Raw genomic sequence first — 16,501 nt, forward strand, 5'->3', positions numbered from 1 at the left:
AATAATAAATGAGTCTGTTTGACTCACTCTCTGCTCCTCCTCGTCCTCGTCCTCCTCCTCTTCCTCAACTGTAATGAGTAGGAACGAGAGCAACGGCAGCGTGAACTGGCCTGTAACGCACTCCTGGGGAGTCCCAAGAGGGAGTCAAAGTCTTTTCTTTTCATCCCATCAGCCTCTGTGTCCACTCCCTCCCTCCATGCCCCATACATGCGCCGTAAGGACTGCGGCATCCTTGCTGTGGAAAGTCCTTTTTTCAGTTCATTGTTTTTGGTCCTATCTATTCACCTGTTCAGCTGAAAGGTTTGGAGGCTTGACTGAATTAGATTCTTTATTCACCGATCAGTTTCAAAATGTGTTGTTTTTGTTGTTGTTTTTTTTTCCCAGCTGCTTTTGTCCCTCTTTCACCTCAGACAGGCAGTATAATCCCAATAAAGTCACATTCACCAAGTTGATAGCTTTGTACAGGTAAATATCAGTACACTCATTGGACCTCCATGTACTCCAGTGAGTGAAATGATTAAGTGTTCTTTTATTGAACCTCCACTTTTAAAAAAGAGCAATTTTCAAACCAAAAGAAGCTATTTTAATAAGCTGAAGTCTGTCATCTTAGCAAGTTTTAAGGGATAAAACGATAACCGTCAGTAGCTAATGTAGTCAACTGTAACTATGAATTGAATAAATTGCCATTGGTGGCAGTGAACAAATTCAACTAGGCAACCTGTGCACACTGCAGCAGAATGCTTTTTTATGGTTGCAAACCTGCCATATTGGCTGTAAGAACTTGCCAGATTTGATTTTACTTTTTGTCTCCCCTTCCAAGCATAAAAGAGAAAATGTAGTCTCTCTTCCCAGCTCCCCTTGTGCTAGGAGTACACAAACAATAAGAGATTATACAGAAATTTGTATTCTGTGACATGTTCAGCCATGCTTCTATTTCAGCTGGGTTAGATTTCTTGGAAGTGTCCCACCACCCATAGTGCTGCAATGTTTAGTGGCGACAAGTGCATTGCAGAATAGGGCCTCTGAGCAAGTGCTGGTTAGTGTGTGTGGTTCAGTAGACAAACGTATCAGCCATAGTGAAAATGAAATGATGTTTGGCCGGTGAGCAGGTTTAATTTCCCACCCCAGAGTAAAAGCCAGCGGCAGGCAGGCTGCTGGATTAGTATTCAGCTGGCTGTAGACAACAGAGCTGGTCTGTTGTTGTTTGCCCTGTGGCTGTTGTCTTGCTGTCAGGTTAGCCAATGACACGTCAGAGCTCACCTCTGTGGCTGTAATACACTCTCTCTCCAGTTCTTTCCACACTCCAGTCTGTCACTTAAACAGACAGCTTCCATCATTTTTTAACCTAACATAAACCAGAAAGATTTGCCTGACACACATGCATATTTTCACATAGGATTTCTTGACTGGTTGTATGTCCCACTCTTTGCTTTAGGCATTCTCCCCAAGAATGCCCAGCTGTTTGCCCTAAAGTAGAAAGAAAGAAAAAAAAGTAAAGTAGGGAAAGGATTTGTCATTGTTGTCCCCCCCATATCAACCCTACCCCAACTGATTTTATGAGGCACAACCTTCTTTCTCTACTTAGTTTTTTATTTTCTTAGACATTGCTTGCATTTATGACTCAGCTGACAAAAATCAAACATTCTTTTTCAAATATATAAAACTAGATGCTGCGTACTTGTCATGTCAAAAAGCTACTTGGCATGAATAACAAAATACTAGCCCAACAATATGTTAATGCATGCTGCACATGGTGTAAAATGCATGCTGCCTTTGTTGTATTGTTATCATGGCATGAAACAAAAAAGTGAAAACACAAAAAAATCAAAATAGCAGGTTTTATTAACAAATTATCTTCACTATGTGATTTTTGAAAATTAAGCCACAAATTTTAAAGGTACACTGTTGAGGTTTTGGCCACTAGGGGTCTCCACAAAGCAAAACAAAACAATCTTTTGTCCACCTAATGCTTGTATTGTGTTGTCTACCAGCCCCTGCACAGCACAAATGTTGTTTATATAGTACATTTTTGCAGTCTGCAGAGGGAATAACAGTTGGTGGCAGCAGTGTGGCAATAAAATGAGTAGAAAAAGACAACCAGTCAAAGTAAACATGCACGATCTCAATGTTCAATAAAAAAGCTTTGTAATACTTTTACGAGGTAAGAAATGCACTTGTAAGGCCTTGGGGATATAGACAATATGATGTGGTGAGAAATCTCAAATGCAAAGAAAACTGATTGTTTACAGTGAAAACTCCGCAGGAAACATTAATTTTGAACAATTCAGTTCATTTCTTTATAGAGCAGGTAGAATGGCACTTTTTTCACTGGTTATGAAGGAAAATATTTTACATTAAAGAAGAAATCAATCCAAATGAAGCCTGTGTGGCTGTCAAAAGCCCTCTTCTTAATTTATAAGTTATGCATTACTTTGTCTTGTCAGTCCTTCCAATATTGTTTTTATTAAATTTAAAGCACATGCATCAGAAACAAATATTGTACATTTTACTTTTTTTAGAAGGTTGATTTGGGAATTTTTATTTTTGCCCTTAGGCATATTTACAATAAATGCAGCCTGACTTGAACACGCCATCAGAGTGCTTTCTAACCAACTCAGGCAGGTTAAAGTAGTTTCAAAAACCACAATGTGCTCCATTACAAGGTAGAGTTTAATGGAGGCAGATCTGTTTGCAGTGATTGTTGGGTGGTGTTGCCCTCCAGGCTACATGAAGCAGTCTCTGTGCCGGTATCTTGATGTTTGTTTGATACAGTATCTTTGTTGGGCCTGTAAGCTAAAGTGAATACTTCTATATTTGACTGACTAACTTTACCAGGTTCCCTCGTGGAGGTTGAGATCACAAGAACTGCACTGCTCAGTCTGTTTCTGTCTGTGTCTTTTTTTTCTTTGTGTCGATCTCCCTGTTGTTGTTTTTCTAGGTGCTTCTTTTTCACTCTTTGTCTTTTGGTCGCCGTCTATGAAAGTATAATGACAACAAAATATTTAAGAGCATAAAACAAATTCGAGCAATTGAGTCTGCAAGTCAGCCTTTGAGAGTGCACTGGCACAGATTTGTAAGAGCAGAATTAGCATGCAAAAGGAATTTTGTAACTAAATTTGAGGCAAAAATAGGGATTCTCTCCCATGTAATAATTAAAGCTGCTTGCACTCATGTTTACCAGTCTAAATCCCCTAAGCGCAAACTCAAACTGAGAGTGTCACCTATTTAATTTGACCTGGAAATAAAGGGTCATCCTGTTATACCATCCAGTTAGCAATATTTGGAAGCATAAAATATGCTGTCACATGCTGTCCTGGCCATGGTCAATTGTTCCTTTCCAAGGAGCAATGTATTCAAAAGATGACAATTTTGGACAACCTTGCACGTCTTATTGCAGCTTGCTAAAAATGGTTGGCAAGCGACCTATTTCACGGGACGTCACATGGAAGGAAAACGCTCCTTTGGAGGGCAAAAAAGACATTATTTTCCACTGCCTGCCAACCGGGAAGCAAGTGATGCACTGTTACTTTGAGTTTGTTACTTTTGCGTTGCCAAAATGCTGGATGGTTGTTGTGCTTTCGGATGCTCTAATCGAAGAGGAGACGAGCCTGGGCTGTGTTAGGTGAGGGATTCTTCACAAGGTAACTGTAAACATTACCACAGTTGAGCGGCGACAGGGACCTGGCGGTTTTAACGGTAGAAATGCGGGATATATGGATTGGCTATGAAAGGTGATCCAAATAAAATTTGACTGCTTTTGTGGCGTCTCTACAAGGGAGTCATGGTGAGAGCCGCTATGTTGGTCTGTTGTTTTGCCCTCCAGGTCACCGCACGTCACGTGACTGAAAACTATGAAAAGGGATCTAAGGTGTTCCGATGCTGCGAAAGTAGCTTGAGAAAAATGAGAGAGCTGACTCAGAAACAAGTGCGCACATGATCGGTATTACATGCTCAAATGTGATTCTGCTCTAATGAAACTGTGCATGTGCGCTCTCAAACGTTGATTAGCGCTCAATTAGTTCTGTGTTCTATAAAGTCTTTTGTCATCAATATATCTCCATATCAGTCTTCCATTTGTTTCTGTCTTTGTCCCTTTACTTCGTCCATTGTTCTGACTTTAGCTTGCACTTTCTAATCTTTTATCTGCCTTTATCGCTCTGTCTTTCACCATTACTGCCCATTTCCTTGTGTCCCTTTGTCTTTCCTTCTCCTCCCATCCTTTGTCTCTCTCTCTCTCTCGTTTTTCCCTCCCACCCCGCTGAGCAGGGAGGCCTTTGATGCAGGGCTGATATCTATTCATGCGGGTCATTCATCAGCACCATGTCGCTCTTTAAGCAGCGAGCAGGAAGCCAGATCAATAAGATGGCTGAACGGATGGATCACTTAAGAGTCCTCTTCAGCCTGAAGAGATAAGGGGATTTTTTTTGAATGGATGGCACTTTAAAGAGTCACACAGGGTGGGCAGGGGGAGGTGGGAGCAATGAATAAAGATCTGAATGCATCACAGCCAGTATTAAAATGGGCAGAGGCATTTAGATTGAAAAGGTGGTAGTACTGTGGAGAAATATCTGTGAGGGGTCTCTCCGGAAGGCCCATATGTCTGTAGAAGTTATGCCTCAACTTGGAGTTTCTTATTAAATCCACGTCTAACCCCTTAAAGAGAATTCACGTACATTAGTCCTGTGATCTTAAATGAAAGAAGAAAATCAGATGCACTTAGTTTCAAGGGCAACACTTTTCAGCCTTAGTGTGGTTAAATGTACACAGAAATTAATCAAAGACAGTTGCCTGTTATTCCACTGATAACATCCAGGTAGTCTTGCATTAAATGCAGCTGCAACCAGAAACTCTGCAGACTTTTATGATAAATACTGTACTGTAGTCTGCCAACAAAGTTTCTCTGTTGATTAAAAATAGCTTCTAGCTACAATGATACTTCTAGCCTATCAGGATTGAACATGATATTGAATTGTTAACATTAATATAAAAAACAGTTAACTCTGAAAAGTTTAAATCACATCGTGTATATGAAAATGTATTGATGCCAACTGAATTAGATTTAAAAAGAGTAAATTGCCTTTATAAACAGGTCAAAGCAGTAAACACAAACCGCATTATAAATATAAAATATAACTGTAAAAAAAATTCCTTCCAAAGCAAAGTAAGAACTAAATGTTTAAGATTCATATTCTAATTTGGTGTGTTTACCTGCACTCAAGTAACCAGGTTGTCTACAGTTTCATTTCTGCAGCAACGTAACCATGTAAACATTAGGGCTGCAGCAAACGATGATTTTAGTGCTTGAAGATTCTATAGATTATTTCAACGATTCATCGATGCGTTGTTTAAGAAGTACTTTTGCTTGCTTGGTGGCGACTTTTTATCCAAAGCGACTTACAATTGCTTTGTGTCTGGAGCAACTAGGGGTTAAGTGTCTTGCACAGGGACACAATGGTAGATGGGTCGCAGTGGGGGATTGAACCTGGGTTTCTCACACCAAAGGCATGTGTCTGCAAACATGTGATGCAAACATCACCCCAGTGCTATACAAGTTATTCTAAAGGCTCGTGCAGACTACATGACTCTCAGACGCTGGTCTCCAAACCAGGTTTTGTTAAGAAAACACACATGGAATGTGAAACGGGAAATGAGCGATCCTGCACACAAAACAGCTGTTGTTTATTATAAAGATGGCAATTTTAAAGACAAAGAATATGGGTGAAGGGATGAATTGGCACGCGCAGGAAGCAGGGATTGTCTGAGCTACAGAGAGAGCTGGAGGGGAGTAAAAAGGTGCAGCAATCAATCATGATTTCAGTTAAATGCTAAAGTTGCTGTTACCTTGTCTGTGGTCCGCTGGCAGAACACCGTGGACTTTCTGATCAGGTGCCGTCGTGCTGTAGCCGAGACGACATAAGTTTCGTTTTACGGTGGACGGAGGGTAACATTAAAGAGTTGTTGTTTTCTTTAGGACACTTTTGTTTCTTTGTCTCTCGCTATTTTCTCTCTCTTCCTCCACTTTGTTACGCACGGAAATTTTGCAGTGTGTTTAGTGTGTAGTTTAAACGAAGGGTGGATTAGGATGCCTTTTTAGTAATCGATTTAATCAATGAATCGTTTCAGCCCTAGTAAACATGAGTCCTGGTTTCTGTAAGATAGGGAATTTTCTCTGGTTTTCTTGGGAGTTCTTGGCCATGTATACGGTTAGAGTTTCTAATCAGCTTTTTACAAATTCATGGCAAAGTATTGCTGTGACAGCAGAGCGGATGAATGCAAGGAGGGATCAGGTCGCAATTCTTGTATTTATGGTAAATTATAATAATGAAAATTCTCTGAATGTCCAAAAAGAGAGGAGAATTGATGCTTTTTTGAAAGCAAAGGGTGGTTACACCAAATATTGATTTTAGATTTTTCTTCTGTTTACAAATTTGCATTTTGTTCATTGATAAATATAATCTATTAACATGAAAAAACCTTGCACACTATTGTACATGCATGGGGCATACATTACATGTTCAGTATTTGAATCCATGGCAGGGTGTTAAATGTATGAATGGTAAATAATCTGCTCAGTTACTGTACTTTGACTTTGTGTTCACATGCTTAAAATGAGCCATCCTATATGCCATAAAACTCAGTCGATTTTTTCCTAGAGGAAAATCTGAGATGTTAAGATCACTGGTGTTTTGACATCATGCTGCTGATACCTCACTCATCAGCAGCCTATTACCAACACTGATATGAGCTGAAATATAGGAAGTCTGGGCCAGAGAGCTGCAGGAACGCTGACAGGAATCAGTGAGAGTCACAACAGTCAGGGAATGAAGTTCAGATTATATGTGGTCTCTGATGTATTTGCACAGACACACACACACACACACTGTTTTGTCTTTATTTTTGTGGTTTTCTTTCCTGTCTTCTGAATACAACCAGGGAAAGTGGAGGGAGCCAGGGAACACACACACTTACACAGTGAGGCTGCTAACAAACCACCTCCAAGACATGTCAACACTCAGGGTTTTGATTCTTTTCATATTTTATTTGCGTATTTGTGGAAAATACTGAAAATGTGCTTAAAAATAATATCAAGCCAAAGAAGAGTGCGAATCAAGACGACAAAGATGATATAGAAAACAAAACTCAGAAGAATCATCCAGAAATAAATATGGGACATAAAATAACCTTCATGCAGATCAAATCAAATTATAACCTGTATGTATGCACGTAAAGGTGTTAAGACAGGAAACAATTGTGTGTCTAGTTTACCACCTTCCCAAACCTCTTGGCAATCTCATAGCATAGGTGACCCCCCCACCCCCCAACACCTTTCTCGACAGCTGCTTCCTCTGACACTATTTTGCACTTGCACCTTTTAATCTTGTGAACCACTGCCATCATCCTCAGTTGATTTATATACTTTAACTGTGAAGATAATTTTTATTTTGATTCTAATATTTGAGAACATTTTGTATCTAGAGCAGGCTCTGTTTTTGAATCTATATGTCAAAATGACTTTAAAAGTTGTGCGTGTCATGGCAGAGCAGGAATGACTTTTTTTGTCAGAAGGAAAAGAAATAAAAAGTTGGTCCTCAAGCTTCAAGCCTGTAGCTCATTAAAAAATAATACTGATCGATGTGGGCTCTTCTGGCAAACGCTGTCGGAACAAAACACACATGAATATGCATAAGTTCAAAGAGGAGAATCCCTGGTCATGGATTAATTTATTTATGACAGAAACTGATAGGCTACACGTTGTCATGCACTTCTTAGCTACAAATGGGACCTCAGATGTTCCCCAGGCTCCCAGTGTTTTGTCTTTTTCTCTGTTTTGAACTCCTGTCTCTTCCTTTCACTGTTTGTCCACAGCTGCTTCCTGTCCCTGCTCCTGGTGGCCGCCGTAGTTTGGAAGATCAAACAAAGCTGCTGGGCGTCACGGCGACGAGAGGTAAGTCAGAGACTCATGCTGACAACAGATATTGATTTTGGCTACTCTTCTAGGTAAATTAACAACCTCCAAAACACATTCTTTGTGTTCATTTTTGACGCTATGAAGCTGCTGTTCAAGCTTGATGGTTTTTGTTTAGTGTTGCTTATAAAAAAGATTAGGCTGAAGTTTCACACCTGGAAGTATAAAAATACTACAAACTCAGAGGCCCCGTTTTGGTAAATGGATCATATAGTATTGTGCAATGTATCTCTGGAGTGTGGAGGTGGTGAAAGCGGAACTACTTTGATGGGTTTTGTCTTCTCTCTTGCGCTGAAAATGGAAACTATTTGTTTTGATCTCTTGCATTTGTTGTAAAGGGCCTAAGAATGAGCATTGGTGAAACACTGTTTTTAATTGTTTGTTTGAGATTTAAACTCTAGATTTGGACAGAGCCAGTGGGGCTGTTTTCCTCTGTTTCCAGTGTGTATGCTAAGCTAACCTGCTGCTCGCTGTAGCCTATATTGGACAGACAATATGAGAAAATACTTGTCTAACTACTGCCTTTGTAGACAATATGTAGTTGTAGCTTTCTAAATCAGTCAGTCCTGTTTATAATTAGTTCAATACAGCGACTGTATCAATTTGCGGATGTCAAACACTTACCTAATTACTGAAGCAAAGACCCTGTGCATTAGCTTAAAATCCTGGGAACAAAACATCTAGCCTCAATCTATTCATGTTTGTTCTTTTTATTAATCTTCATTTGATTACAGACATTCCTCTGGCAAGCTGGTACTAAAAGCCTAATAGATGCTTTTTATCTCTAGCAGGCTTGATTGCCGTGATGTTTTTTTAAGACTTTACATAAACTGCAGATCATTCAACACGCAGCAGGACAAATTCTAACCAGGACAGAAGCAACAGTAGCATTACCCATGTTTTAAAAACATAATGATATAAAGAACGTTGGGCACACGCAGGTGTCACATTTGAATCAAGCAAGATAAGGTAGCAGGTGAAATAGTAGCTGTACATAGACGCATAAATGAAGTGCATATCAATTCAATACCTGTAGATGTGTGGATACTCCAAAGTTCATCTATGAAAACCACAGGATTTCTAACAATTCCAGGAGAAAGAAAAGAACACAGCATTTCATTGTAAGCTGTCAGCCAGTACATTACTGAAGTACAATGACCATAATTAATTGTCCCATGGCAGTAAGTCAACTAAAAAAAATTAATTGAATCATTTTTGAAAGGACTGAACAGATTATGCCAAAGCAATCTGGCAAACTGTGTGAAGCTCTGCAGGTTCAACAAAAGATTAAAAATGACAATTTTCAGGTCTGGAAACCTAAAATTATGTAAAAATATGAAATCCGTTCATTGGGTTGTAGGAGGAAAAGTCTTAAACTTTATGTTGTCTGTATTCTTCAGGAAACAAGCTCATAAAATATATTGAGATGCACTGCAAGCTTCAGTTACGTTAACCCGCTTGTTCAAAGCCTTACACACAAATGTTCACATGCACACACATTAACAGTGCTGATGGATAGAAAGCAGGCACCCTGTCAAAACTCCTGTGTGATTGTTTTGGGTTTTTTAAAAAAAATTTATAAGTCATTGTCCGAGTAAATGTGATGGTATTTTATTTTGTCAAGAAAATAGGACAAGTGCTCACTAGCCTCAATGTTTGACTGACTGAGGCTGACAATGTGTCATGATCAGCTGGTTGGCCAGCTTGACAACATTGACTGATATGTAGCTGTTGCTAACTTGCAGGCTGTCTGTTTGAGATATTTATAGGAGTGCTGGCATGTTGCAGCTGGTTCACTAGCTAAAGTGTTGTGGAAACTATGAAAAGCCATTGTGAGTGCAATTTTTGCATATTAAATACTCACTTCCCGGAGGAAAAAAAAAATCATAATGCATTTTAGTTTAGTTTCCAGAAGGGTATGAACCACCTTTTGAATGAGTGGCTGAAAGGTTGTGTGCATGTGGGAGTGTGTTTCTCTATGCGTGACGGTTGCAGTGTCTGAGGGCGTACAAGCTAATAGTGTGCTTAATGTGAATGTGAACTTTTGGTTTGTGCTTTTCACACTCGGTGTGCCAGCTGAAGTGCTTTTCGGCTGAAACCTCGCCCAAAAATGCTGTCATCACCCTCACCTCTGAATGCCTCTTACCATCCCTCTTCACCTGCTCCCACTCTGCCCTCTCCCCATCACACAACCACTGTCGCCCAGCTGGGCCCTCTACGGTATGACCTTTAAACAAAATTAGCACTGGGCCTTTGGTAAGAGGACTGAGGGCTACAGGACACTGTGGGGCCAATATTAAACTCCCCAACACCTGGAAAGGCTTAGGACATCATGGTTTACTAAAATGCCTTTCATGGAATCAGTTTGAATCCACCCCCCAAATAAATCAGAAAAAAATCACTTAACTTGGTGAAAGCTGACATTAAACACTCTAAATTATACTTTTATATTGTTCTACCAATTCCTAAGCAAATTTTTACATTTGCAATTTTACAATTAAAGTTGGCATATAATATGCGCTTAACACATTTTAGGTGTTTTTCTTTTGTAGAATATCACATTTAAGTGAGTGCTAACATCCAGTGATTGCTGAACTTTGCCAGCCATATGGAGTGGTGTGCGGGTACAAGTACTTTCTCAGTTTACCGAGATTCTTTAAATTTGTTGAACCTTAAGCCATCATATATAACACATTACACAGCTTTTGAATCTGATGACTTAATTTAATTAATTAAAGTTAAGTGTTATACCTAGAAGTACGGCTGAATGATTTTGGAAAAATCTTCTTACCAATATTGCTCTGTATCTTCTGAATTATTCAAAACAGACATGCAATAAATCAGTGTATAGTATGACCAACACATTAGATAGATTAAAAAGAAAGAAATATGATACACGGGGCAACTTTTTGAGCAATGTTTCTGGGCAATCTTGCTGTTGGCAAGTCAGACTATGTTTTGAACGGATAGTGGTGGTGCGGGGAGGGTTGTGGCGTGATGGGGGAAGGGGATTACGGTAGTAATCTTTACTCATTACCGTTGGTGGCAACATTGCCCAGCACCACTGCTCTAAAAGTTGCTCTGTGTATTATGAACTTAAAGTTTCTGCAGTGTCAGATTCTGTCAAGCTTAAGGCCATTGTACAACAAGTCACGCTACGCTGTACCGTGACAAGTTGGTAACATGACACGAGAGTATAGCAGTCTGCAGAGGAAGCAACAGAGTGAAATCGCAGCCTTTGCAATTAGAAAATCTCGTTTTATCATATCGCGATAATATCGCAAATGCAATTAATCGTGCAGCCCTACCTAGAAGTGTACAAAAGAACTACAGCTTTGGGACTAAACTGAGTTGTTACATCTCTAAAATACCGTAAAACAGTCACAATGGTGCAATGATGGATTCATAAGTTTATTCTACACGCTGGGTACTTTCTGTAAAGAATACCAAGATCTAGCTATGGTACTTTATGCCCATGCAGATGTTAAAGTGACATCACTACCAAAGTCTGCTGAATTTTAGAAGATAAGAATTGTGACATGGATCGACCTCTCCCCAGCCTTCCACCCCTAATTTCAGAACATAAAGTTGACAACTTTAATGACCCACCCTCACTGTAAGGATTATTATTTGGTGGATCTACTAAAGTCCTGCCTGAGGAAAAACACACCAGCAGAGAGCAGCGATCTCTGAGGGGCAGTCCTAATAAAGATGCTCTTTATACCGTCCTTGTCCTTCATAGTGATAGTCGTAGCTTGTTTGCTATTGGTTTCAAATACGACTTAATTTTGAAAGTCAACTAATTTTTTCAGTTTTGGTTCTGTTGCTGTCTAAAATGTGGACTAAAATCAATAGTAATGCAATTTACATTTCTTCTCAAATGCAAAAGTAATGCTCAAGGTGTTTCTAAAAGAAATGAATGGTGATGTATGTCTATCTGAAAACCTGCAAAGGCACAGGGCCAAACATGTGAAAAGGGCAAGGGGTGGCAGAAAGCAAATACAATATTAGTTCTATAGTGAACACTTCCTATAACAGATGTCAAGTCGAATTAGGGCTGTGACCGCTTTAGAAATGGCCTGCAGTATGTCTTGGCTTCCCACTCCTGCCTGTCTCCGCACCCACTCTGTGCTGTGGAGAAAAATTCAGTTTTCTGTATGCATAAAGAATTATGTTTGGACATAACATTTTTTATAGTCTATTCACTCCTGCAAGATTTCCTCATAACTTGAGGTATTGAAAAGTGTTGTTTTACTGCTCCAAAAGACAACTTTTCTGTGAATTTTTTTTTTTTTTAGACCCTTGTTTCATACACTTCCGCAACTGAGAGTGATGCGATATGAAGTTTATATAGAGGAAACAACACCAAACAAACAATATAACAAATCATGAAATGGCCTGGAAAATGATTGAATTTTGTCACAGAAACTGTGTAGGAACCTCATTTCTAGTTTCAGTTTTAACTATAATTACCTTGACCTACTCATGCAGAAATGCACACAGTTACACATAGCAGACCTGCCTTCATATATGCGCATATACTGAGCAAACACAATGTGACCCATAATTTCCAGCAAACCGAAAGCTAATCATGTTTTTCCATGAGCTCGACTCTCTCGTTACAGCCGTCTGCTTCCTTGACACCTGGGCTGCTCTAGTCTTTTCAGCACTGTCCCTCCAGGCTTTATTCCCACATTTATCCTTGAATCCTCCATGTTACTCTGTGCTTGCATCAGCTGTACAGTGGCACACATGTGCAACTAATTATGCCCACGTTCACCTCACTTATGCTGGCGCAGTGGAAAAAGGTTGGTATTGCGTTTTATGTGGTCATTGCAGGGTCACATGAATTAAAGGCGATGCCCTTGAGACTTGTACTTCTTACTCCTTGCTGCTTGTCATCTGACTTTAAGGAGTTTAAGCTTATTGTGCTGTCACAGTCATTGTAAGTCTCTCTGGATAACAGTGTTAGTTTAAGCCCTAAAATGTAAATGTCACTGCGAACTCTTTTCAAGAAAGGCAGTAGTAACGGGGTTTGAAATCAACTTTTTGGAACTTATATGTTCATATGTGGATCACAGTGTACTGCACGTATTTGAACATATTGTTTGGTAAATCCCTTGCGCACATGACCAAGCTTTTCAAGTTATGTGTTTTTTAGAACTCAGATTCAGACCCCATCCATTTAGCAAGTAACTTGATGATTTCCTATGGCACAATTCAGTTTTACTCTCACAATTGGCAGGTTTTCAGGTGTATATTTCAAGAACTGAGTAGAAAAAAGTGCAGAACTATGTATGAGCTTCTTCACACTGGGGTAGCAGGCACCTTCTGAGACTGGTGGATGTTTTCAGAACATCCCAGAACCCACCTGTTGGGGTCTGCATGCTTGTTTGTGTGTGTTTCAAAGTGTTCAGGTGCATGTTTTTCCTCACGTGTGCATCTGTTTGCATAGATGTGCTTGGGTGGGTGGGAGTGTGTGGGTGTGTGTGTGGGTGTGGGGGTGTTTCTGTACTGTCTGAGTTTTACTCAAAGCCTTCCTTTGAGACCTGACTGTTCCTTTTGAAGGTGCTGGAACTGCCAGATGGCAATAGACAGACCCAACCATAGCTGCCATTTTGTGCCATAGAAGGCACCGGCCTTTTAGTCAGAATGACCCCCAGTGCAACTTTAGTGACCCACTGTCACTGCTCATTAATTATTCCTGAGAGAACATTTGAGTACAGAAGGTTTTAGGTGGTTGCTGTTCTGAGTGGAAAGAATTATGTCTTCTGTATTTAGCTATACAGAATGCAGTTAAAACTAGCTGGGTAAGTAACTCTGGAGAAACTATCAATATAGATTTTGAAAGTACCTAACCAAAACACAATCCCATTCTCCCTTCTGGCCTCCCTCCGAAGTCCCTCCCTCAAAACACATTTTCATGAACAGGCAGGAAGGCTTATTACAGTCCAGTGACAGCCACAGATATTGGACTGTTGTCCTTTTTTGTGTCAGAGCATGTGATTTATTGATTGCTGCCGGGATGTAGAGAAAATTTCCACAAATATAACAAGAAATACTTCTGAAATAAATTACCTACTTTAATCTTTAAAGACAGACTAAGTCATACAAGGTGGAGTGTAGCTTCCTCTTATCAGCAGCCAAGAATTACAGCCACACCGACAGGTTTTAGGCAAAGCTTACGGAGGCCTGCAACAGACACAAATGATAAAAGCAAATTTTTTGAATAGAGATGAGCAAGCTGGCTAATTAGAGCAGAGATCCAGCAGAAGCATTCAGTGGCGGTGTAATATATCATGATGCAAAATACTGTAATAATGGTACTGCTTTAACATTCACTGTCTTTGCCTCAGGACACAAAGTCTCATTTCACCCGACTGTCGCATTGTCGAAAGTGATTTTTTTTTTTTTTCTTTTTTTTTTTTTTGAAAGCATTAATTTTAACCACCTGGCCATGTAAGAATTGAGTCATATGTACTGATTCATAAAGTAATTACAGTAAGATTTATACTGCCTCTTTGGAATGACTTTGTGGTGCACAATATAGTACATCTTTGATGTTCATTGTCAGTTTTCACAGTTTCTTTTTCTTTCTCCCTCCTTCCTTACTGTACCTCCACAAAAATATCCTCATAATGAAAGCATGTCTATTTACCCAACATCTATTGTCGCTGCAACACATCTATATATCACACATAACTTGACATATATTAGACATGAATTGCCCCCGTGAGGTAGTGTCAGAAATGCAAAATGTGATAATATCTCTGATCGTTGCTGTGGCGTCCCACATGATTAACTGTGTTGTAGATTCTTTACACTACGCCAGAAGGAGACCACCGGGAAGAGGAAGGGAGAGGAAGTGACATAAACGTCTGCAGATACCCTCGGATATTTATTACACCATTAAGCTGCCCTCCTTGCCCCCCTCCGACACCCCACCACCTTCCCTCAGCTATAAATATGAATGTCAACCAAGGTGTCAAGGCTCAGGCCTCTGTTAGAAATACCTGCTATTATGTCATAAAATGAGTGGCAAGATGCTCAATGGCCTGTGATGTGTAAACTGAACTTTTTTTCCCTCCCTTTTTTCTGATCAAATGTTATACAGCTCAGGTTGTGGGATATTAATGAAGTGATGTGCAGAGGTACAGCTCCCTGAAAAGTCCTCTCTGAACACACACCCACATTCCCCTGCCGGGAACAAACTGCCACCGTTTCACTTCTCCCTTTGATGATTTGGTGAGGGGAAAGTATACAGTCCACAGATAAAAGTTTCTAAAGAATGGGAGCAGATCAGAGGAAAGATCTGAGCCCTTAACAAGACAGGCTGCTGCTATGAGTTCACCGGTTAAAAAGCACCAAATCTACTGTTGTCATCTTGATTGTAAACTGTTCGTATGAAAACAATATATGTACTTTCATAGAAGTTTAGATCTTACCTCATGCCACATAGCTAGACGTTTGTCTGGGTTTCAGCACAAGTTAAGTGTTCTGTACGAAATGATGGTTTTTGCACCCAGTACAGTTATATTTGGGCTTTAGGTAATTATGCCCTTATACATTTATACGTGTGTGTTTGAACTACCTACAAAACCTTTCTGTAGAGTGTTAATAACCAGTTATCTACACTGGAATAAAGCTCTTTTTTAGTATTTACAATGCTTGAAGCTTTTGTCTAGGCCATTTTTATATTACTGATTCACTAGTGGCCAAATTGAAACTCTTCTAGGACCTTTCCTTGCATTCTGATGCAGAAGGTGAGGATGAATCAAAACTTGCAATACATTTTGTTAAACACCCTTTGTCATTGTGTTCGCGCCCTCTACCACCACATACTGCTGACCCTCAGTTCTGGAGCGGGTGGCTGTGTCACAAAGCCTCCTCGCCTCATGCCGTCCACTCCTGTCTACCCTTCTCAATTCCCACCTCCGTTGATGTGCAAGAACTACGTGACCTCTGACCCTTTCTGCAGCTTTCAGCAGTCCCGACTGCTCCTGCTGCTCGGTAGCGCATGTACAGTGGGTACGGAAAGTATTCAGACCCCTTTAAATTTTTCACTCTTTGTTTCATTGCAGCCATTTTCCAAAAATCAAAAAAGTTCATTTTATTTCTCAGTAATGTACACTCAGCACCCCATCTTGACAGAAAAAAACAGAAATGTAGAAATTTTTGCAAATTTATTAAAAAAGAAAAACTGAAATATCACATGGTCATAAGTATTCAGACCCTTTGCTCAGTATTTAGTAGAAGCACCCTTTTGATCTAATACAGCCATGAGTCGTTTTGGGAAAGATGCAACAAGTTTTTCACATCTGGATTTGGGTATCCTCTGCCATTCCTCCTTGCAGATCCTCTCCAGTTCTGTCAGGTTGGATGGTAAACGTTGGTGGACAGCCATTTTCAGGTCTCTCCAGAGATGCTCAATTGGGTTTAAGTCAGGGCTCTGGCTGGGCCATTCAAGAACAGCCACGGAGTTGTTGTGAAGCCACTCCTTCGTTATTTTAGCGGTGTGCTTAGGGTCATTGTCTT

At 40.0% G+C, this 16,501-nt stretch overlaps 1 protein-coding gene across 1 annotated transcript in view; it reads left to right on the top strand.

Annotated features, from left to right (window-relative positions):
• The window catches only part of atrn (attractin), a 134,611-nt gene that overhangs the window by 77,335 nt on the left and 40,775 nt on the right, over positions 1-16,501 (top strand). Inside the window, 1 exon segment of the mRNA XM_038728005.1 lies at positions 7,867-7,945. Within this exon segment, the coding sequence (XP_038583933.1) occupies positions 7,867-7,945 (79 nt within the window).

This window comes from Micropterus salmoides, unplaced genomic scaffold (genome assembly GCF_014851395.1).
Source record: "Micropterus salmoides isolate LMB-PRFRI ecotype aquatic unplaced genomic scaffold, ASM1485139v1 Ms_hic_scaffold_19, whole genome shotgun sequence".
Taxonomy (NCBI): domain Eukaryota; kingdom Metazoa; phylum Chordata; class Actinopteri; order Centrarchiformes; family Centrarchidae; genus Micropterus; species Micropterus salmoides.